Source organism: Ailuropoda melanoleuca, chromosome 11, assembly GCF_002007445.2.
Source record: "Ailuropoda melanoleuca isolate Jingjing chromosome 11, ASM200744v2, whole genome shotgun sequence".
Lineage (NCBI taxonomy): Eukaryota > Metazoa > Chordata > Mammalia > Carnivora > Ursidae > Ailuropoda > Ailuropoda melanoleuca.
In genome coordinates, this window is record NC_048228.1 from 103,961,178 (window position 1) to 103,978,072 (window position 16,895).

At 49.9% G+C, this 16,895-nt stretch overlaps 1 protein-coding gene across 6 annotated transcripts in view; it reads left to right on the forward strand.

Moving 5' to 3' along the window:
• Nucleotides 1-16,895, forward strand: part of SLC2A9 (solute carrier family 2 member 9) — a 188,879-nt gene that overhangs the window by 89,954 nt on the left and 82,030 nt on the right. For all 6 annotated transcript variants that reach the window (XM_034672125.1, XM_034672126.1, XM_034672127.1 and 3 more), the window contains one exon: nt 8,605-8,792. In XM_034672125.1, the coding sequence (XP_034528016.1) occupies nt 8,605-8,792 (188 nt within the window). The remainder of the gene's footprint in view (nt 1-8,604; nt 8,793-16,895) is intronic.

Below are 16,895 nucleotides of genomic sequence, written 5' to 3' on the forward strand. Positions count from 1 at the left end.
TACCTTGGAGAGGTTGATTACTTATGTCTTAAGCTTTTGCACCTTGGCCAGGCAGCCTACTGTCAACATGCACTGAAGCCTGGAGCAAAGGGGGCTGCTGGCTCCTGTCTCTGTGCAGGCATCGCAGTCTTACCTTAATCCGTGCCTTCTTCGGAGGATTCTCTATAAGCCGCCTGTATGTTCTTCAGGGTTAATTCAATTAAAACCAAACACTACCATTCCCAAGTCCAAGACCAGTCAATGGGACACGTTAGCCGAAATGTGTTGCTCTACACTGAAAGCAAAGATGAGGAGCCCCCTGCCAGCCCCTCCTTGTGGTGGAGCCCCCAGAACCCTCACGTGGCCTGTGGGAAGGCTCCAGGATTGGTCCCATAATGAGATGTTGTAACAGTTCAAACAGGACTTCCAGTGTCTTCCCCCATCCCCTGCTTTGGATCCCACTGCTGTCAGTGATAAACTCAAACTTCAATCCCAATCACTGCTGAAAATAAATGTTGCAGTGAAATCTCCTAGTTTTAGAAGCCCTGAGCCCCACTCTGGGCAGAGAAGGAGCTCTGTGCTGGGCATAGGGCTGCAAGGGGCCACGGCCCCATGCTCTGCCTGGAATCCCTTTGTCGGCCTTGTCACAGGCCCTCCTGGTCACATGAGGGAAGCCCCCAGGCTGCTGTGCGCTTTGCTTCCAGCAGGAGGCGAGAAACGCTAACAGAGGCCATGGAGCGCAGGCTACCATAACAAAACGCCACAAACCGGGCACTTAAAACAGGAGCAGTTCTCTCCCAGTTCTGGAGACGAGGAGCCCAAAGTCAGCCTGTCAGCGAGACCTGCTTCCTCTTGCGGCTTCTGGCGTGCGCCTGCGGACCTTGGCCTCCCGTGGCTTACCCTGCACCCCTCCGGGCTCTGCTTCCATCCTCACAGGGCTGTCTTCCCTGTGTGTCTGTCTCTGTGTCTCTTCTCTTCTTATTATTAAGGACCCACCCTACTCCATTGTGACCTCATCTTAACTGACAGTCACATCTGCAAAGACCCGCTTTCCAGATAAGGTCACATTCACAGTTACCAGGTTAAGAATTCGACATCTGTTTATGGGGACACAATTCAACCAATGGAAGGTTATGGTATTTCTACCTTTGTCAGGCTAAAAAGGAAGAAAAAAGGGAAGAAGGGGTGGGGGGGTAGCAAGTGCCTCCTGGAATAGCTAACAGACCTCTAGGGCTCGTTGCCCATTAAGAGCAGCAGTGTTCTGAGGACCTCGTGTGCGCTGACATTTAACACCACAGACAGCCCCGATGCTGTTCCGTCCATCTTACAGATAAGGAAACTGAGGCATGGAACCATCAAGAACCTCACCTGGCATCAGACTAGGTGACGAGAGAAGCGAGGATTTGAACCCCAGACAGTGTGGCCCCAGAGTCGGGGCCCTTAAGCACCCGTCACACCAGCACACACCTGGTCACAGGTGCAGGCAAACCAGGCAGGTGTTATTGTGCCAGATGGTTGCTCCGACCCCACGGAGCCTGAGGAAGCAGAAATGTGCGAGGCCACCGAGATGGGCCCCGGCGCCAGGCTAGTGGGCAGCAGATGCCGGACAGAGCCCCGTCGGTCTATCCACACCACCCGCACCCACCTTACCCCTCTGCCGCACACCTCTCCACCTTTTGCTCTGGGTGTGGCGCTGGTGGGTATTTGAGGGCCCGAGTGCACTGCAGTCAGCTTCCAGCTCTTTCTCTGAGTTGACCAGGCACAGGCACAACTTCAGACACTGCTTCACTGATCTGGAAACTTCAGGGATGCAAGGCAGACACTGTCAAGAACACCTGCTCTTCTTCCTTTATTTCGTACTGCCAGTGTGAAACTGGGCTGGCACAATGTTGGGACTCAGCCCGTGGCAATCGTGAAGGAAAGGAGCTCTACGGGACTGCACTGTGCCCAGCTCAGCAGCCATTTCCCTAATTGGCACTCCAGCCCACTTCCAAATCCCTGAGGCCATCCAGGCTCCGACCAGGAGCAGGCTCCCAGGCCTATCCGGTGGAGGTCGTGGCCTCTGTGGTCCACCTGGGTATGACTAGCTCGTGGCATGGGAGCCACTGCCCCATTCTGCCAGACTTTGCCCTGACCCAGCATCCACACCCTTCCCCACTGAGCAGGGAGGACAACCTCGGGATCCCTCGCAGTTGAATTCCAGGCAGCCATGAACACTCAGGCAGAATTAGCTGCCAGGATGGTCCTGTCCTCCATTCTGGCGCACCCAGAGAGGCGGCACCCAGGAAGGCCCTCTCCTAGAAGCCAGACTGACCTTTAGGGAAGGGGGATAAAATTCAGACTGGGTGCTGATGACAGGAGCAGCACAGCAAAGGCTCGACTGCAGGAGAATGGTCATCTTGGAGGACGGAGACTGGCAGGAGAATCCCACTGGGGAGATGCGAAAGCCTGGACTGACACAGGACCTGGGGACTGAGAGGAGCACATGACTCTTAAGATCAGGAAGGTGGCATCATGGGGCCCAGTTACAACATGAGACCTGTGGGTGGGTCCCTCATCTCCTGCTTTCCTCTCTAGACCTTCCTTAGCCTGTTCCTCCCTCACTTCCCAGCAGGGGAGAATCAGGGAAGGCTTCTTGGAGGAGATGTGTCTGTGCTGAGGCTCAAAGAACAAGGCTAGCCAGGTGCAGAAAGGTCAGAAGAACATTCTAGAGAGAGAAAAAAAAAGTACCAATGTCTTTTGTTTCTCCTGAGTGCCAGGACATGTGAGGCAACTTTCTGTTTTTTTGGCTCCCTGTTCAGAGGGCCCGCTCTCTTCTGACAACCAGAAATACTTCCTCTTGTTGGTGCCCCTCGTGACTTGGCTTTTGACTGTTGAGCTCTTTTCAAGAGCCTGAGAGGATACATAGCGGATAGGAAGGACCCCCAAACTAAATCCCACAGGGCCATGGTGGGCGGTACAGGGGGCTTAACCAGCAATTAGGGAAGCCCACAGGGGCTGGGTCCCGCAGGGCAGTCTTGCACTGGGAGAAGGGAGAGGGGCCAGCAGGGGCGAGGGGGGGTACCTGCTCTGGGGTGAGGTCCTCCCGGGAGGAGCCAGAAGCCTGTTTGAAACAGTGGTTCTGAACTGGGGTGACTTTGCCCCGGGATACATTTGGGTTCCATCCCCAGGACTTGTTTATTTTATAACCAGAAGTTGCACTTTGGGTCACGTTCACCCATTTGCTCACCCCTCACCCCCCACCTCTGGAAACCACCAGTCTCCTCCCTGTATCTCTGCATCTAGGAGTTCCGTTTGGGGGTTTTGTGGTTTTAGATTCCACATGTAGGTGAGATCACATGGCGTCTGTCTGTCTCCGTCTGATTTCTCTCACTTAGCAAACTGCCCTCAAGGACCGTCCATGTTGTTGCCAATGGCAGGATTTCCTGCTTTTTAGAGCTAACATTCCATTGTGTATATAAATATACGTGTATCCCTTCCTCCATCGGTGGTTGTTCCCATGTCTCGGCTCCTGGGAATAATGCTTGGAGACAGTTCCGATCATCACAGCTGTAGAGCTCTTTCTGGCATCTGGTGGGTGGAGGCCGGGGATGCCGCTAAACACCCCGCAATGCACGGGGCCATGCCCACCGCACAGTTATCCCGCCCGAGATGTCAAGAGTGCCAATGCGGAGAAACCCTGCCTCCAGGGAAGGGAGTGGTGTGCCAGCTGGGTCAGGTCAGCTCAGAGCAACAGACTCAAACAGCACCCATCCCCCAGCAAGCCCCCAGAACTGGGCCTCGGGGTGCTCACAGCAAGTGGAAGGAGAAGGTGCCAGAGNCCAGCAAGCCCCCAGAACTGGGCCTCGGGGTGCTCACAGCAAGTGGAAGGAGAAGGTGCCAGAGGTGGTGCCGAGATGGGAAGGCGCAGGGGATGGGGAGAACCCAGAGTCTCCCCACCACAGGGCCCTCTGGGAGGGAGGAGAAGAGTAGCGGGGCAAGGAAAGGCGGGAAATGCATTCCTGGCCGAGGGAACAGCATGGCCCAGTGTAGGCAGCCAAGAGAGCACATTGTGTGTAGGAACAATGAGCCGTTTGTATGTTCAAGAGTGATGCAGCAGGGGTGGGAGCTGGGGGACAGCTATGTGCCAGGTGGGAGCCTAGGCGTCACTGTGCAGAGTGGAGAGCTGGGGGCTGGTGCCGCAGCGTAGAGCACAGGTTTACAGTAGGCGCTCTACAGGGCATGACGAGACCGGACCAGGAGAGCCATCGGGGTATTGTCATAGGCCAGGAGAAGGCAATAAGAACAAAAGCAACTAAGCACTTCAAAAGTTGAAAACAGGCTAAATTGATTGATGGTTTTGCCATCAAGCGGTTAATTGTTGCAGGCCAGCTTCTCCAGGGAAGCAGGTGCTGGGGAGGAGTGAGGGTTGCAGAAGTTTCCTTGGACAGCCACGCTGAGAAAGGAGGGGGACACAGCAGCATTGAGCAGGGAGGCATCAGACCAGCATGCCGCCTGGCCGAGTCTCTGCATGCCCGTCAGGAGCTCTGAAGCAACACGTGTGCATTTCACGTGTCCCCAGCCGTGCCCTTGCGCTCCTACCAACCCCAGTTGTGCCTGGGCTTCAAAGTTGAGGTGGATGGCCACAAAGCCAAAAGTAGGGGCTATCAGTTAACCAGACACTCACAGCCAAGGAGGGAGTCCTTTCCTGAAGGCGATGCATCTCCAAGTCTGCCATGATAACAACCTCATCAGATACTCTTCCCTACCCAGTCACAGGAAACTTGTAAGAAGGGGTACGGGAGAGGGGCACCTGGGGGGCTCAGTTGGTTAAGCATCCAACTCTTGATTTCAGCTCAGGTCATGATCTCAGTGTCACATTAGACTCTGTGCTTAGCAGGGAGTCTGTTTGGGATTCTCTCTGCCTCTCCTACTGCCCCCCCTGCTAGCCCCCTCTCTCTAAAATAAATAATTTTTTTAAAAAAAGAAGAGATATGGAACAAGTAGAAAGAAACTATTTTTTATGAGTGCATATATAGCAAGAAATTAAATTGATGCTTAAAAGAAGGAGATCACAGCTTTTAAGAAAGAGAGTTTTGTTCCCGGAAACTCTGTTAAGAGCTGAGAGTCAAATTTAGGCGAGAGTTTCCTGGAAGCCAAGTTGAGAAAGGCGGGGAAAAAGGCTATATGTTTCTCTTTATTTTACATGAAAAGCATGTATGTCAGGAAGGAGAGAGAAATATTTTCCTGCCCTAAAATTTTAGAATGACTTTATCATATGAGTGTTGCATTTTGAACTTTAAGAAAGTGTTAGCAATACTATGGTATAGTGAATGATGTGGAAACATGACTCATTCAGCTACTTCTCGCATTTATCCTTAATAAAATGCTAAGAAAAGTGTTAAATCATTGCTTACAAAAGAAACATTCTGAAGCCGTTTTCAGTGTACTACTGGGACTAACATCCCAGAGGCATCATGGGCTTGCTTTTCGTAGAATTTAGAGCAAGTTTAACAGCCCTTCCTGCCGCCCCCCTTCTACTCGAGAAGAGCAATTTCACACGCCCTGCAGCACAGAGCAGTGTTTTCAGGGATGATGCCCGCTGTGTCTGGAATGGACTGTCCACAGGAGCCGTCACCAAAGCCACCTCTCTCTGTAGGAGGATAAATACCAGAGCACTGAATATTTAAATCCGTGTTCTAAAAGTGTCTCATATTATCTGATTATTATGATCTCAGGGGTCTAATCAGTCCACCCACCTTTGCGTCTATATACAGGGAGGTTTGCACAATTAAGGGCTTGGTAACACATGCCAGGTGCGCTGAGGCTGGAAATTTGCAGTGTTCAGCCTGGAAAAGGCATAAGTCACCAGGGTGAGTTTGAATCCTGGGAAGACTAGCTCTTTGAGAAATATGTCCACCCACGGTTCCTGTGTTCCCCAGGGTCATATGGAAAGGGCACTGGGGGTCATTCAGTTCAGTCTCCTTCCAATGATAGAATCTACTCCCCACATCCGGGTCAAGTGGCAGGTGATCTGACCATCTGAATACCTCCAACAAGGATGAGCACGCTGGGCCAGGCAGACAGGAGGNCTCTGGGAGGGAGGAGAAGAGTAGCGGGGCAAGGAAAGGCGGGAAATGCATTCCTGGCCGAGGGAACAGCATGGCCCAGTGTAGGCAGCCAAGAGAGCACATTGTGTGTAGGAACAATGAGCCGTTTGTATGTTCAAGAGTGATGCAGCAGGGGTGGGAGCTGGGGGACAGCTATGTGCCAGGTGGGAGCCTAGGCGTCACTGTGCAGAGTGGAGAGCTGGGGGCTGGTGCCGCAGCGTAGAGCACAGGTTTACAGTAGGCGCTCTACAGGGCATGACGAGACCGGACCAGGAGAGCCATCGGGGTATTGTCATAGGCCAGGAGAAGGCAATAAGAACAAAAGCAACTAAGCACTTCAAAAGTTGAAAACAGGCTAAATTGATTGATGGTTTTGCCATCAAGCGGTTAATTGTTGCAGGCCAGCTTCTCCAGGGAAGCAGGTGCTGGGGAGGAGTGAGGGTTGCAGAAGTTTCCTTGGACAGCCACGCTGAGAAAGGAGGAGGACACAGCAGCATTGAGCAGGGAGGCATCAGACCAGCATGCCGCCTGGCCGAGTCTCTGCATGCCCGTCAGGAGCTCTGGAGCAACACGTGTGCATTTCACGTGGTCCCCAGCCGTGCCCTTGCGCTCCTACCAACCCCAGTTGTGCCTGGGCTTCAAAGTTGAGGTGGATGGCCACAAAGCCAAAAGTAGGGGCTATCAGTTAACCAGACACTCACAGCCAAGGAGGGAGTCCTTTCCTGAAGGCGATGCATCTCCAAGTCTGCCATGATAACAACCTCATCAGATACTCTTCCCTACCCAGTCACAGGAAACTTGTAAGAAGGGGTACGGGAGAGGGGCACCTGGGGGGCTCAGTTGGTTAAGCATCCAACTCTTGATTTCAGCTCAGGTCATGATCTCAGTGTCACATTAGACTCTGTGCTTAGCAGGGAGTCTGTTTGGGATTCTCTCTGCCTCTCCTACTGCCCCCCCTGCTAGCCCCCTCTCTCTAAAATAAATAATTTTTTTAAAAAAAGAAGAGATATGGAACAAGTAGAAAGAAACTATTTTTTATGAGTGCATATATAGCAAGAAATTAAATTGATGCTTAAAAGAAGGAGATCACAGCTTTTAAGAAAGAGAGTTTTGTTCCCGGAAACTCTGTTAAGAGCTGAGAGTCAAATTTAGGCGAGAGTTTCCTGGAAGCCAAGTTGAGAAAGGCGGGGAAAAAGGCTATATGTTTCTCTTTATTTTACATGAAAAGCATGTATGTCAGGAAGGAGAGAGAAATATTTTCCTGCCCTAAAATTTTAGAATGACTTTATCATATGAGTGTTGCATTTTGAACTTTAAGAAAGTGTTAGCAATACTATGGTATAGTGAATGATGTGGAAACATGACTCATTCAGCTACTTCTCGCATTTATCCTTAATAAAATGCTAAGAAAAGTGTTAAATCATTGCTTACAAAAGAAACATTCTGAAGCCGTTTTCAGTGTACTACTGGGACTAACATCCCAGAGGCATCATGGGCTTGCTTTTCGTAGAATTTAGAGCAAGTTTAACAGCCCTTCCTGCCGCCCCCCTTCTACTCGAGAAGAGCAATTTCACACGCCCTGCAGCACAGAGCAGTGTTTTCAGGGATGATGCCCGCTGTGTCTGGAATGGACTGTCCACAGGAGCCGTCACCAAAGCCACCTCTCTCTGTAGGAGGATAAATACCAGAGCACTGAATATTTAAATCCGTGTTCTAAAAGTGTCTCATATTATCTGATTATTATGATCTCAGGGGTCTAATCAGTCCACCCACCTTTGCGTCTATATACAGGGAGGTTTGCACAATTAAGGGCTTGGTAACACATGCCAGGTGCGCTGAGGCTGGAAATTTGCAGTGTTCAGCCTGGAAAAGGCATAAGTCACCAGGGTGAGTTTGAATCCTGGGAAGACTAGCTCTTTGAGAAATATGTCCACCCACGGTTCCTGTGTTCCCCAGGGTCATATGGAAAGGGCACTGGGGGTCATTCAGTTCAGTCTCCTTCCAATGATAGAATCTACTCCCCACATCCGGGTCAAGTGGCAGGTGATCTGACCATCTGAATACCTCCAACAAGGATGAGCACGCTGGGCCAGGCAGACAGGAGGTGCTCAATAAATACTTAGCAAGAGCGTGTGCAAAGCTCTGAGCTAGGGTTTAGTGTGTATACATCATCCAGTTACCAGCAGAGCCATGTGAGGCAGGAATGGTTACAAACCTTGGACAGATGTACTGTGGTCGCAGTGGAACTTGAACCCTGGACAGGCTCCTCTTCACTCTGGGGGCAATCAGGAGACTCCTGTTGTCTCCTGGCTCTTCTCCTAGCCAACCAGGTGACCTTAGGCAAGTCACCGCACATCTCTGGGCCTCCGTTTTCCTATTTTCAAACAAAGGCTTGGGACTTTGTGGTTTCAAAGGCCCCTGCCAGCTCTATCCCTGACAAGGTCTGTGTGTGGGTGGCGGGACTGTCCCCACAGACCCAGTATCAGACACATCCTAATCCCTACTGAAAGGCTGTGATGATTGTCCCTGTTTGCAGCCTTCCGAACTTTCCTGGGCAAAGAGGACGTGTCCCGAGAGCTGGAGGAAGTCCTGACGGAGAGCCGTGTGCAGAGGAACGTCCAGCTGGTGTCCGTGCTGGAGCTGCTCCGGAGTCCCCTCGTGCGTTGGCAGGTCGTCACTGTGGTCATCACCATGGCCTGCTACCAGCTCTGCGGTCTCAACGCGGTGAGCGTCCCCGCACAAAGGGAGAAACTAGAGGGGGATGAGGGTGGGGCGGGGCCCTCGAGGCCAGGATCCCGTCCCAGCTCTGCCACCTCCACTAGCTCTGCGCCATCAGGCAATCACGCAATCTGGTCCAGCCTCAGTTTCCTCATCTGAAAATGGGCTGACATAATATGGAAAGCAATAATCCATGCAGAGTGTTCGAAGCGGCAGCTACACAGTCGTCCCTTAATAAGTGCTGCCATCTTAGAGCTATCATTACAATTTCTGGTCCCTGAAACTCAGGTTTCTTAATAAAATGGGTTATTAGGAAGTTGTACATGAAAGATGATTTAAATAAAAGTACTCTTGGCTGGGCTGACTTCAACATGCAACTTTGGTCTGAGAAGACCTCAAGCTTGAAAGGAGAACCTTCCCGGGGCCTGAGCTGACGTGGGCAGGGATATCAGAGGAAGGGGGTGGTCTTCCATGAAGTTCCCCAAACCCTCTGACAGACGCAGCTGCCCCTTCTCTCCTGGGGGCTCCCGAAGGTAGAATCTAGGAACCCCAGGGACACAGACTCAGCATCAGTGTCATTTTTGCTTCTGAAAAACAGCAGGTCTGCCTCAAGGAGTGGTGAGTTCCCCATTTATGAAGGTGTGCAAGCCAGCTGGCAGGGCAGTGTAGAGGTACTTACACAGCTCAGGAGAAGAGGAGCTGGGCCCAGAAGGAGGAAAAAGGGGACGTTCCAAAGAGCCTCAGAGAAAACAGCTGCTGGCATCCCTTAAAAGTCAGCAGGGAGGGTGTTTGGGCCGTCTACGGGGAGGTGACATGAAAGGGGAGGCATCCCTGGCCGGAGAGGGAAAGGTGACAGCGTGGAAAGTTCCAGCCAGTGTTTTGCCACATTTTAACTACTCTTGACTCTATCTTTGGAAACACTGGGATGAAGTGAAATCATCTTGCAACTTACTCATTTTTACCTTTTTCCTTGGTCTGGTTAAAATCAGCAGGAGGAGGCGGCTCCTGGGCCAAGGGCACAGCCTTGGACAGGTCCTGCTGTTTCCTCCTCTTTGCAACTCCAGGCTCAAAGCCGCCCCCCAGTTTTGAGAAGGTAGAGAGGGAGCGGGTCTGTTTCTTAGAGCTAACATTTAGAGTAGTAAAAGCCACATATGCAATCTGTATTTAATGAGGCATTTGGATTGAGAACCATGACATTTCTAAACAGAATTCTCTCCTCTCTTGGGACATAATTTTCCAATTCGCATTCCCTACATAACTTCCTATATAAATCCCACTAGGGTGTATCTGTAAACCCCACTGCATTGGCATAGGATGGGGAGAAACTATCTCGTCTGCTCCAAAGGCTGGCAGTGGGAAGGTCTCAGCTTCCGGGTATCCCACCCTCCTCGCAGTGACTGCCTTTCAGCTCTTTTGTTACTGTCACGAGCACACTTAACGTGAGATCTACCTCCTTAAACAATGAAGTGCGCGATGCCAGATTGTGAACTGCAGGCACAGTGTCCTACGGGCCATCTGCAGAACGTATGCATCTGGCTTCACTGAAACTTCGCACCTGGTGATTGGGAGCTCCCCATTTCCTGCTCCTGCAGCCCCTAGCAACCACCACTCCGTTCCCTGGTCCTGTGAGTTTTGCTACTCTAGATACTTCACGAAAGTGCAAGCATTCAGTATTTGTCTTTCTGTGATCAGCTTGTTTCCCTCGGCATAGCGTCCCCCAGGTTCATCCATGTGGTCACGTGCTGCAGGATATCCTTCTTTTCCAAGGCTGGATAATATCCCATCGTGTGTACACATACCACATTTTCTTTATCCATTCGTCCGTTGACAAACATTTAGGACATTTCCACACCTTGGCTACTGTGAATAGTGCTGCATTGAATATGGGAGTCAGATATCTCTTCGAGATCCTGATTTCAATCTGGATAAAAACCCAGAAGTGGGGGGCACCTGGGTGGCTCAGTCCGTTGAGCGTCTGCCTTCAGCTCAGGTCATGATCCCAGGGTCCTGAGATTGAGCCCCGCGTTGGGCTCCCTGCTCTGCCTTCTCCCTTCTCCCTCTCCCTCTCCTTCTGTCTGCTGTTCCCCCTGCTTGTGCTCGCTCTCTCTCTCTGTCAAATAAATAAATAAATAAATCTTAAATTAAAAACAAACAAACCAACCCAGAAGTGGGATGCTGACTCATATTGCAGTTCTATTTCTAATTGTTGGAGGAGCCTCCGTACCATTGTCCGGAGCTGCTGCACCAGTTTGCATTCCCACTGACAGTGTGCAAGGGCTCTAATTCTTCCACATCCTCACCAACGCTTTTCCTTTCATCATAGACATCCTAACAGGTGTGAGGCGATACCTTGCTGTGGTTTCAGTTTGCCTTTCTCTGTTGATGAGTGATGTCAAGTGTCTTCTCATGTGTCTTTTGGCCAGTTGTAGGTCTTCTTTGGAGAAATGTCTGTTCGAGTCCTTTTCCCATTTTTTAATGGAGTTGTTTGGAGGTTTGGGGGGGGTTGTTTTATTTTAATTTGTTTTGCTATTGGCGTTCTTTGTATATTTTGGTGATTAACCCCTTATCAGATACATGGTTTGCCAATATTTTCTCCCATGCTGTAGACTGCCTTTCCACTCAGTTGATTGATTTTTTTTTTGTCATGCAGAAATTTTTTAGTCTGATGTAGTCACACTTGTTGATTTTTGCTTTTGGTGTTGTATCAAAAAAAAAAAAAATCATTGCCAAGACCTATGTTACCAAGTTTTTCCCCTTTGTCTTCTTCTAGGATTTTTAAAGTTCTTGTGTTTAAATCTTTAATCTATTTTGAGTAAAGCATCCAATTTCATTCTTCTGTATGTAGATATCCAATTTTTCCAACACCATTTTCCAGACTATCCTTTCCCCATCGAATATTCTTGGCACCCTTTGGCAATCAGTCAACCACATATTGGTTTATTTCTGGGATCCCTATTCTGTTTTCTTAGTTTATATGTCTGCCTTTATGTCAGTATCACACGGTTTTAATTACTGTTGCTTTGTAATATATTGAAAAGAGGAAATGTGATGGCTTCAGTTTTGTTCTTTTTAAAGATTCATTGTTTTTTATGGTTCCATATGAATTTTAGGATTTTTTGTATTTCTGGAAACTAGGCCATTGGGATTTTAATAGGGATGGAATTGAATCTGTAGATCATTTTGCGTAGTGTGGCCATTTTAATAATATTAAATCTCCTAATCCATGAATAGAGTATTTTTCCATTTATTTGTGTATTTAATTTCTTTCCTTAGTGTTTTGTAGTTTTCAGTGTAAAAGTCTTTCATTTCCTTAGCTAACTTTATTCCCAAGTATTTTTTGATGTTATTGTAAATACAATTATTTTCTTAATTTACCTTTCAGATGGTACATTGTTAGTATATAAAAACACAACTGATGGGGCGCCTGGGTGGCACAGCGGTTAAGCGTCTGCCTTCGGCTCAGGGTGTGATCCCGGTGTTATGGGATCGAGCCACATCAGGCTCCTCTGCTAGGAGCCTGCTTCTTCCTCTCCCACTCCCCCTGCTTGTGTTCCCTCTCTCGCTGGCTGTCTCTATCTCTGTCAAATAAATAAATAAAATCTTTTAAAAAAAAAAAACACAACTGATTTTTGCATGTTGATGATTCTGTATCCCGCAACTTTACTGAATTTGTTTATTACTTCTAACAATTTGTGTGTGTGTGTGTGTAGTGTGTGTGTGTGTGTGTAGTGTGTGTGTGTGTGCTATCTTCAGGGTTTTCTACATTTAAGATCATGTCATTTGCAAACAGTGATGATTTTACTTCTTGCTTTCTGCTTTGGGTGACTTTTTTTCTTTTTCTTGTCTAATTGCACTGGCTGGGACTTCCAGTACTGGGTTGAATAGAAGTGGTGAGAGTGGACATCCTTGTCTTGTTTCTGATCTTAGAGGAAAAGCTTTCAGTTTGATGAGTATGATGATATTATGATAGGATGTTAGCTGAGTATGATGTTAGCTCTGGGCTTGTCATGTATCGCCTTTGTTATGTTGAGGTAGTCTCCTATTTATTGTTTGTTTAGGTTTATTTTTAATCTTTAAGTCAGAAGTAATACTTCCTGCTTAGCATGCTTAACTTGACATAGAGCAAAAAGCTCTGGATCCATATCTGTCTCACTGTGGCCGCAAGCCTGCAGTGGAAAGCCTAGGCCAATCACTCCCCTCCCCTAGCATCTGTCTAGTCAGCTGTAATAATGATAAAGCACACATTCATTTAGCACTTAACAGGAGCCGGAAGTTGTCCCCATGACAGTCCTATGAGTTAGACACCACTGTTAGGCACAGAAACCTTAAGAGACTTTCCCTAGGGGGCGCCTGGGTGGCACAGCGGTTAAGCATCTGCCTTCGGCTCAGGGCGTGATCCCGGCATTATGGGATCGAGCCCCACATCAGGCTTCTCCGAAGGGAGCCTGCTTCTTCCTCTCCCACTCCCCCTGCTCATGTTCCCTCTCTCACTGGCTGTCTCTCTCTCTGTCAAATAAATAAATAAAATCTTTAAAAAAAAAGAGAGAGACTTTCCCTAGGTCACACAGCTACAAGTGGTAGAAAGGGAATTTGAGCCCAACGATTTGGCTACAAGGTCTGGCCACTTGAGCCCTGAGCAGGGAGGGTCGCCAAGGCCCCCTTTGAGCATCCCCGTATGTGTCACTGGGCTGTGTTCCCAGGTCATCCATAGGCAGCCAATGGGACAAGTCCTACATCCTCTGTTTTACATACAAAAGGACAAACACTGGTTAGCAGCCACCTCAGCCTCAGAGCCCTGCTGTCCTGTGCTTCAGTCCAGTTCTCCCCTGCACCTCCGCTGTCTACCCAATGAAAAACTTTAAATGCCCTTGAAAACTTGCTTTCTTTTAATTGTCCCAGAAATTACTTGGGGGAGACATGGTCTATAGTTTAAGACATTGCAAATATTGCTAGGCATCACCCCATTTATCACTTTATTCCAGCCCCAAATGTCCTGCACAGCAAGTGGTGCCTCCTCATTTTCTAGAAGAAGAAATGAGGTTTACAAAGGGCCAAGGACTTGCTTAGGGTCACAGTGGGAGGGATGCCTGTGCTGTCAAACTCACACTTCCTGGCCCCAGGTATCCTGTCCTGGAGCACCTGCCCAGGCTTGGCCAGCCCGTCTCTAAGCCCCAGGTGCCTGCACTAACCCAGCCATTCCCAGCCTCAGCACTATGCACATTTGGGGCCAGAAAATCCCTTGTCAAGGGGGTCTGTCCTGTGTACTATAGAACATTTCACAGCATCCCTGGCCTCAGCCCACCAGATGACAGTAGCCAACCCCACCAGTTGTGACAACGTCAGATGTTGCCCAATGTCCCCTGGGGGCAATTCTCCCCAGAGAATGACCGAATTAAGCTAACATTACATATTGCCCAGTGCATTTTTGCTAAGAAGTCCTCGAATAGTTTCCTCATACCTTAGAAATCAAGGGGAAGTTGGATTTAACATTTAGTTGTTTCTAAATCCTTTTTCAGTGTGGGATTGTTTTTTCCCTCCTTCTCATAATGGCTTTCAAATTCCCTCCTCTAAAATTAGACCTGTCACTTAAAATTCCTTATTTTCTGCAACTGCCTTCCTCCTGAGAAGTTTGTCCTTTGCATGAAAACCAGACTTTTGCGCGAATGTTCTGTCTCTCACCGGCGAGGAGCCTCCTGGTTACAGAGTCCGTCCCCCTCCCTGGGGTGGTCACAACAGCTCCGACACCCACGCTGCCACTCCTCTCACCGTGACTGTCCTCGCGAGTAGAGGCCGCCTCTCATGGTCCCTGTGCCTCCGGCACCCAGAGCCGCCCCTGAGCGTTAGGGGAAGAAAGGGGAAGGTGAGAAGAACAAGGAGCAGGGACGGTGCTGCTCCTACCAAGTCCTTGGGTTGTCACACCTGGTGCAGGAAATCTTAGTTTCCTGAGACTTCCTGAATCTTGGAATACCAAGGATTATGGTGGTACTCTTTTTTTTTTTTTTTAAGATTTTATTTATTTATTTGACAGAGAGAGAGACAGCCAGCAAGAGAGGGAACACAAGCGGGGGAGTGGAGAGAAAGAAGCAGGCTCCCAGCAGAGTAGGGAGCCCAATGCGGGGCTCGATCCCAGGACCCTGGGATCATGACCTGAGCTGAAAGCAGATGCTTAATGACTGAGCCACTCAGGTGCCCATCCACTCTGCAGTCTTGGTTGGGAAACAAGACACTGGAGCTTGTTAGAAATGGGCAGAAAACAGGAGTGCAGGCTTCGGATGAGCCTGGTGACGCCCGTTCCGGACCCTCAGAGGCAGCTTACGGCCACCCGCGTTTGTTCACTCGGTGGGTGGCCAGGTGTCCCAGTGCTCCTGGGCAGCTGTGTGTCCCTCTGGTTCGTCACCTGTATAACTGTTGTGCAACGCCTCCGTTTGCTGCTTCCCCAGATCTATGAGGGCGAGGACACGTGTGCGTTGTTCCCCCACATGTTGTGATGTGTGTGGTAACTGCCGTGCCTAACGGAGCACCAGACATCCTACACCCTCCACAGACAACCAAGTGGCAAGGAGGCAAGGCTGGGAGAGTGGAGGGAGAGAGGCAGGGAGCCTGAGACAGGACACCTTCCCCCGAGCTGGCTGGGAGCCCCGGAAAGGTCCATCTCCCTTGTCCAGCCATCATCAGGAACTCTGAAGCCCAAATCCTGTTTTGCACAAAACTTCTAATCACAAGTCAGAAGCATTGTAAATAGCTTTTGTTTTGAAGTCTCTTCTCAAATAACGTCCTAACTCAAATTACAAGAATTGAATGTTCTGTTACCTTAGTAACTGAGACCATTTCCCTGAAAGAACTTGCTGTGTCCCCGGATGGAGAGAATGCAGCCTGGAGCCCGTCTGTATGGCCGCCCTAACGTTGTGGTCAAGAGCACATGTCCTGGAGTCAGCTGTGTTCGACCCCCAGCATTGAGCTTGTAGGCTAAGGGGCAAGTTGCCATGACTCCTCTGTGCCTCAGTTTCCCCAGCTGTAAAGTGGTACCCCTTTCATATGATGGCGAGAGGGTGGATGAAAGGATGTATACACAGCCCGAGGCACAGGGCCAGTGACACAGGCGGTGCTCGACAATCTTAGCTACTATCTTGTCAAAAGAGCCCTGCCCTAAGACCATGGGCACCTGGGTTCCAGCCCACACCCCCATCTCCCAGCTCTGGAACCCTGAGTGAGACGCTTATCCCCTCCGCCCTCAATCACTGAGAGGTAAATGGACACGTGACTCAGAGGCGGTATCAGCTGGTTGAGGGCTGGGTCAGGGGAAGGTTATGTTTTTACCTGTAAAAGGAGGAGCAAGCCTAGGTAATCCAACACTCTTAGAAAAGCTTTTAAAAACTAACATATTTGGGGGCTCCTGGATGACTCAGTTTGTTAAGCATCCAACTCTTGGTCTCAGCGCAGGTCATGATCTCAGGGTGTGGGTTCGAGCCCTGAGTTGGGCTCCGTGCTCAGCGTGGAGTCTGCTTGAATCTCTCTCCCCGTCTCCCTCTGCCCCTCCCCACCCCCACACTTGTGCTCTATCTTGCTCGCTCACTCTCTCAAATAAATAAATAAAATCTTAAAAAAAAAAAAAAGGCTAGCATGTTCTGGCCTTACTTAAATTTGAGTCCTTACTTTGTAGCTTTCTGGATTTCCATGAAGAGTGAGGGGCAGGGGAGGGAGCTGCTCCTCGCTGAGCGCTGAGAGGCACCCCAGTGGGCCATCCAACAGTTGTTCATGCCTACTTCAGGGTGTGAAGTGGGCCCCGGGAGAGGCAGGAGAGGCCGTCACTCATTTCCACACCCCTGTGGTCAGGTCGAAGGGGGCTGATGGGGACGGAGGGCAACACTAGCTTGGGGGACTGGGGTCCAGGCTCTCAGGCATTGTCAGGAGAGCCGAGAGCCTTCCTCAGAGCAGGGAGTCTGGCCTCTCTTTGTGGCAGGGACTGTTGTTACCCTTTCTGGGATGCACTGTTCCCCAGTCCTCAGATCTGCTGTCCCCAACTGAATCCCCCGACCCCATTCCACCTTAGGAGGGGAATCAGATGCCTCTCACCCCCAGGCAGCCTTGGGCAGGAAAGGCTTGGAAGGA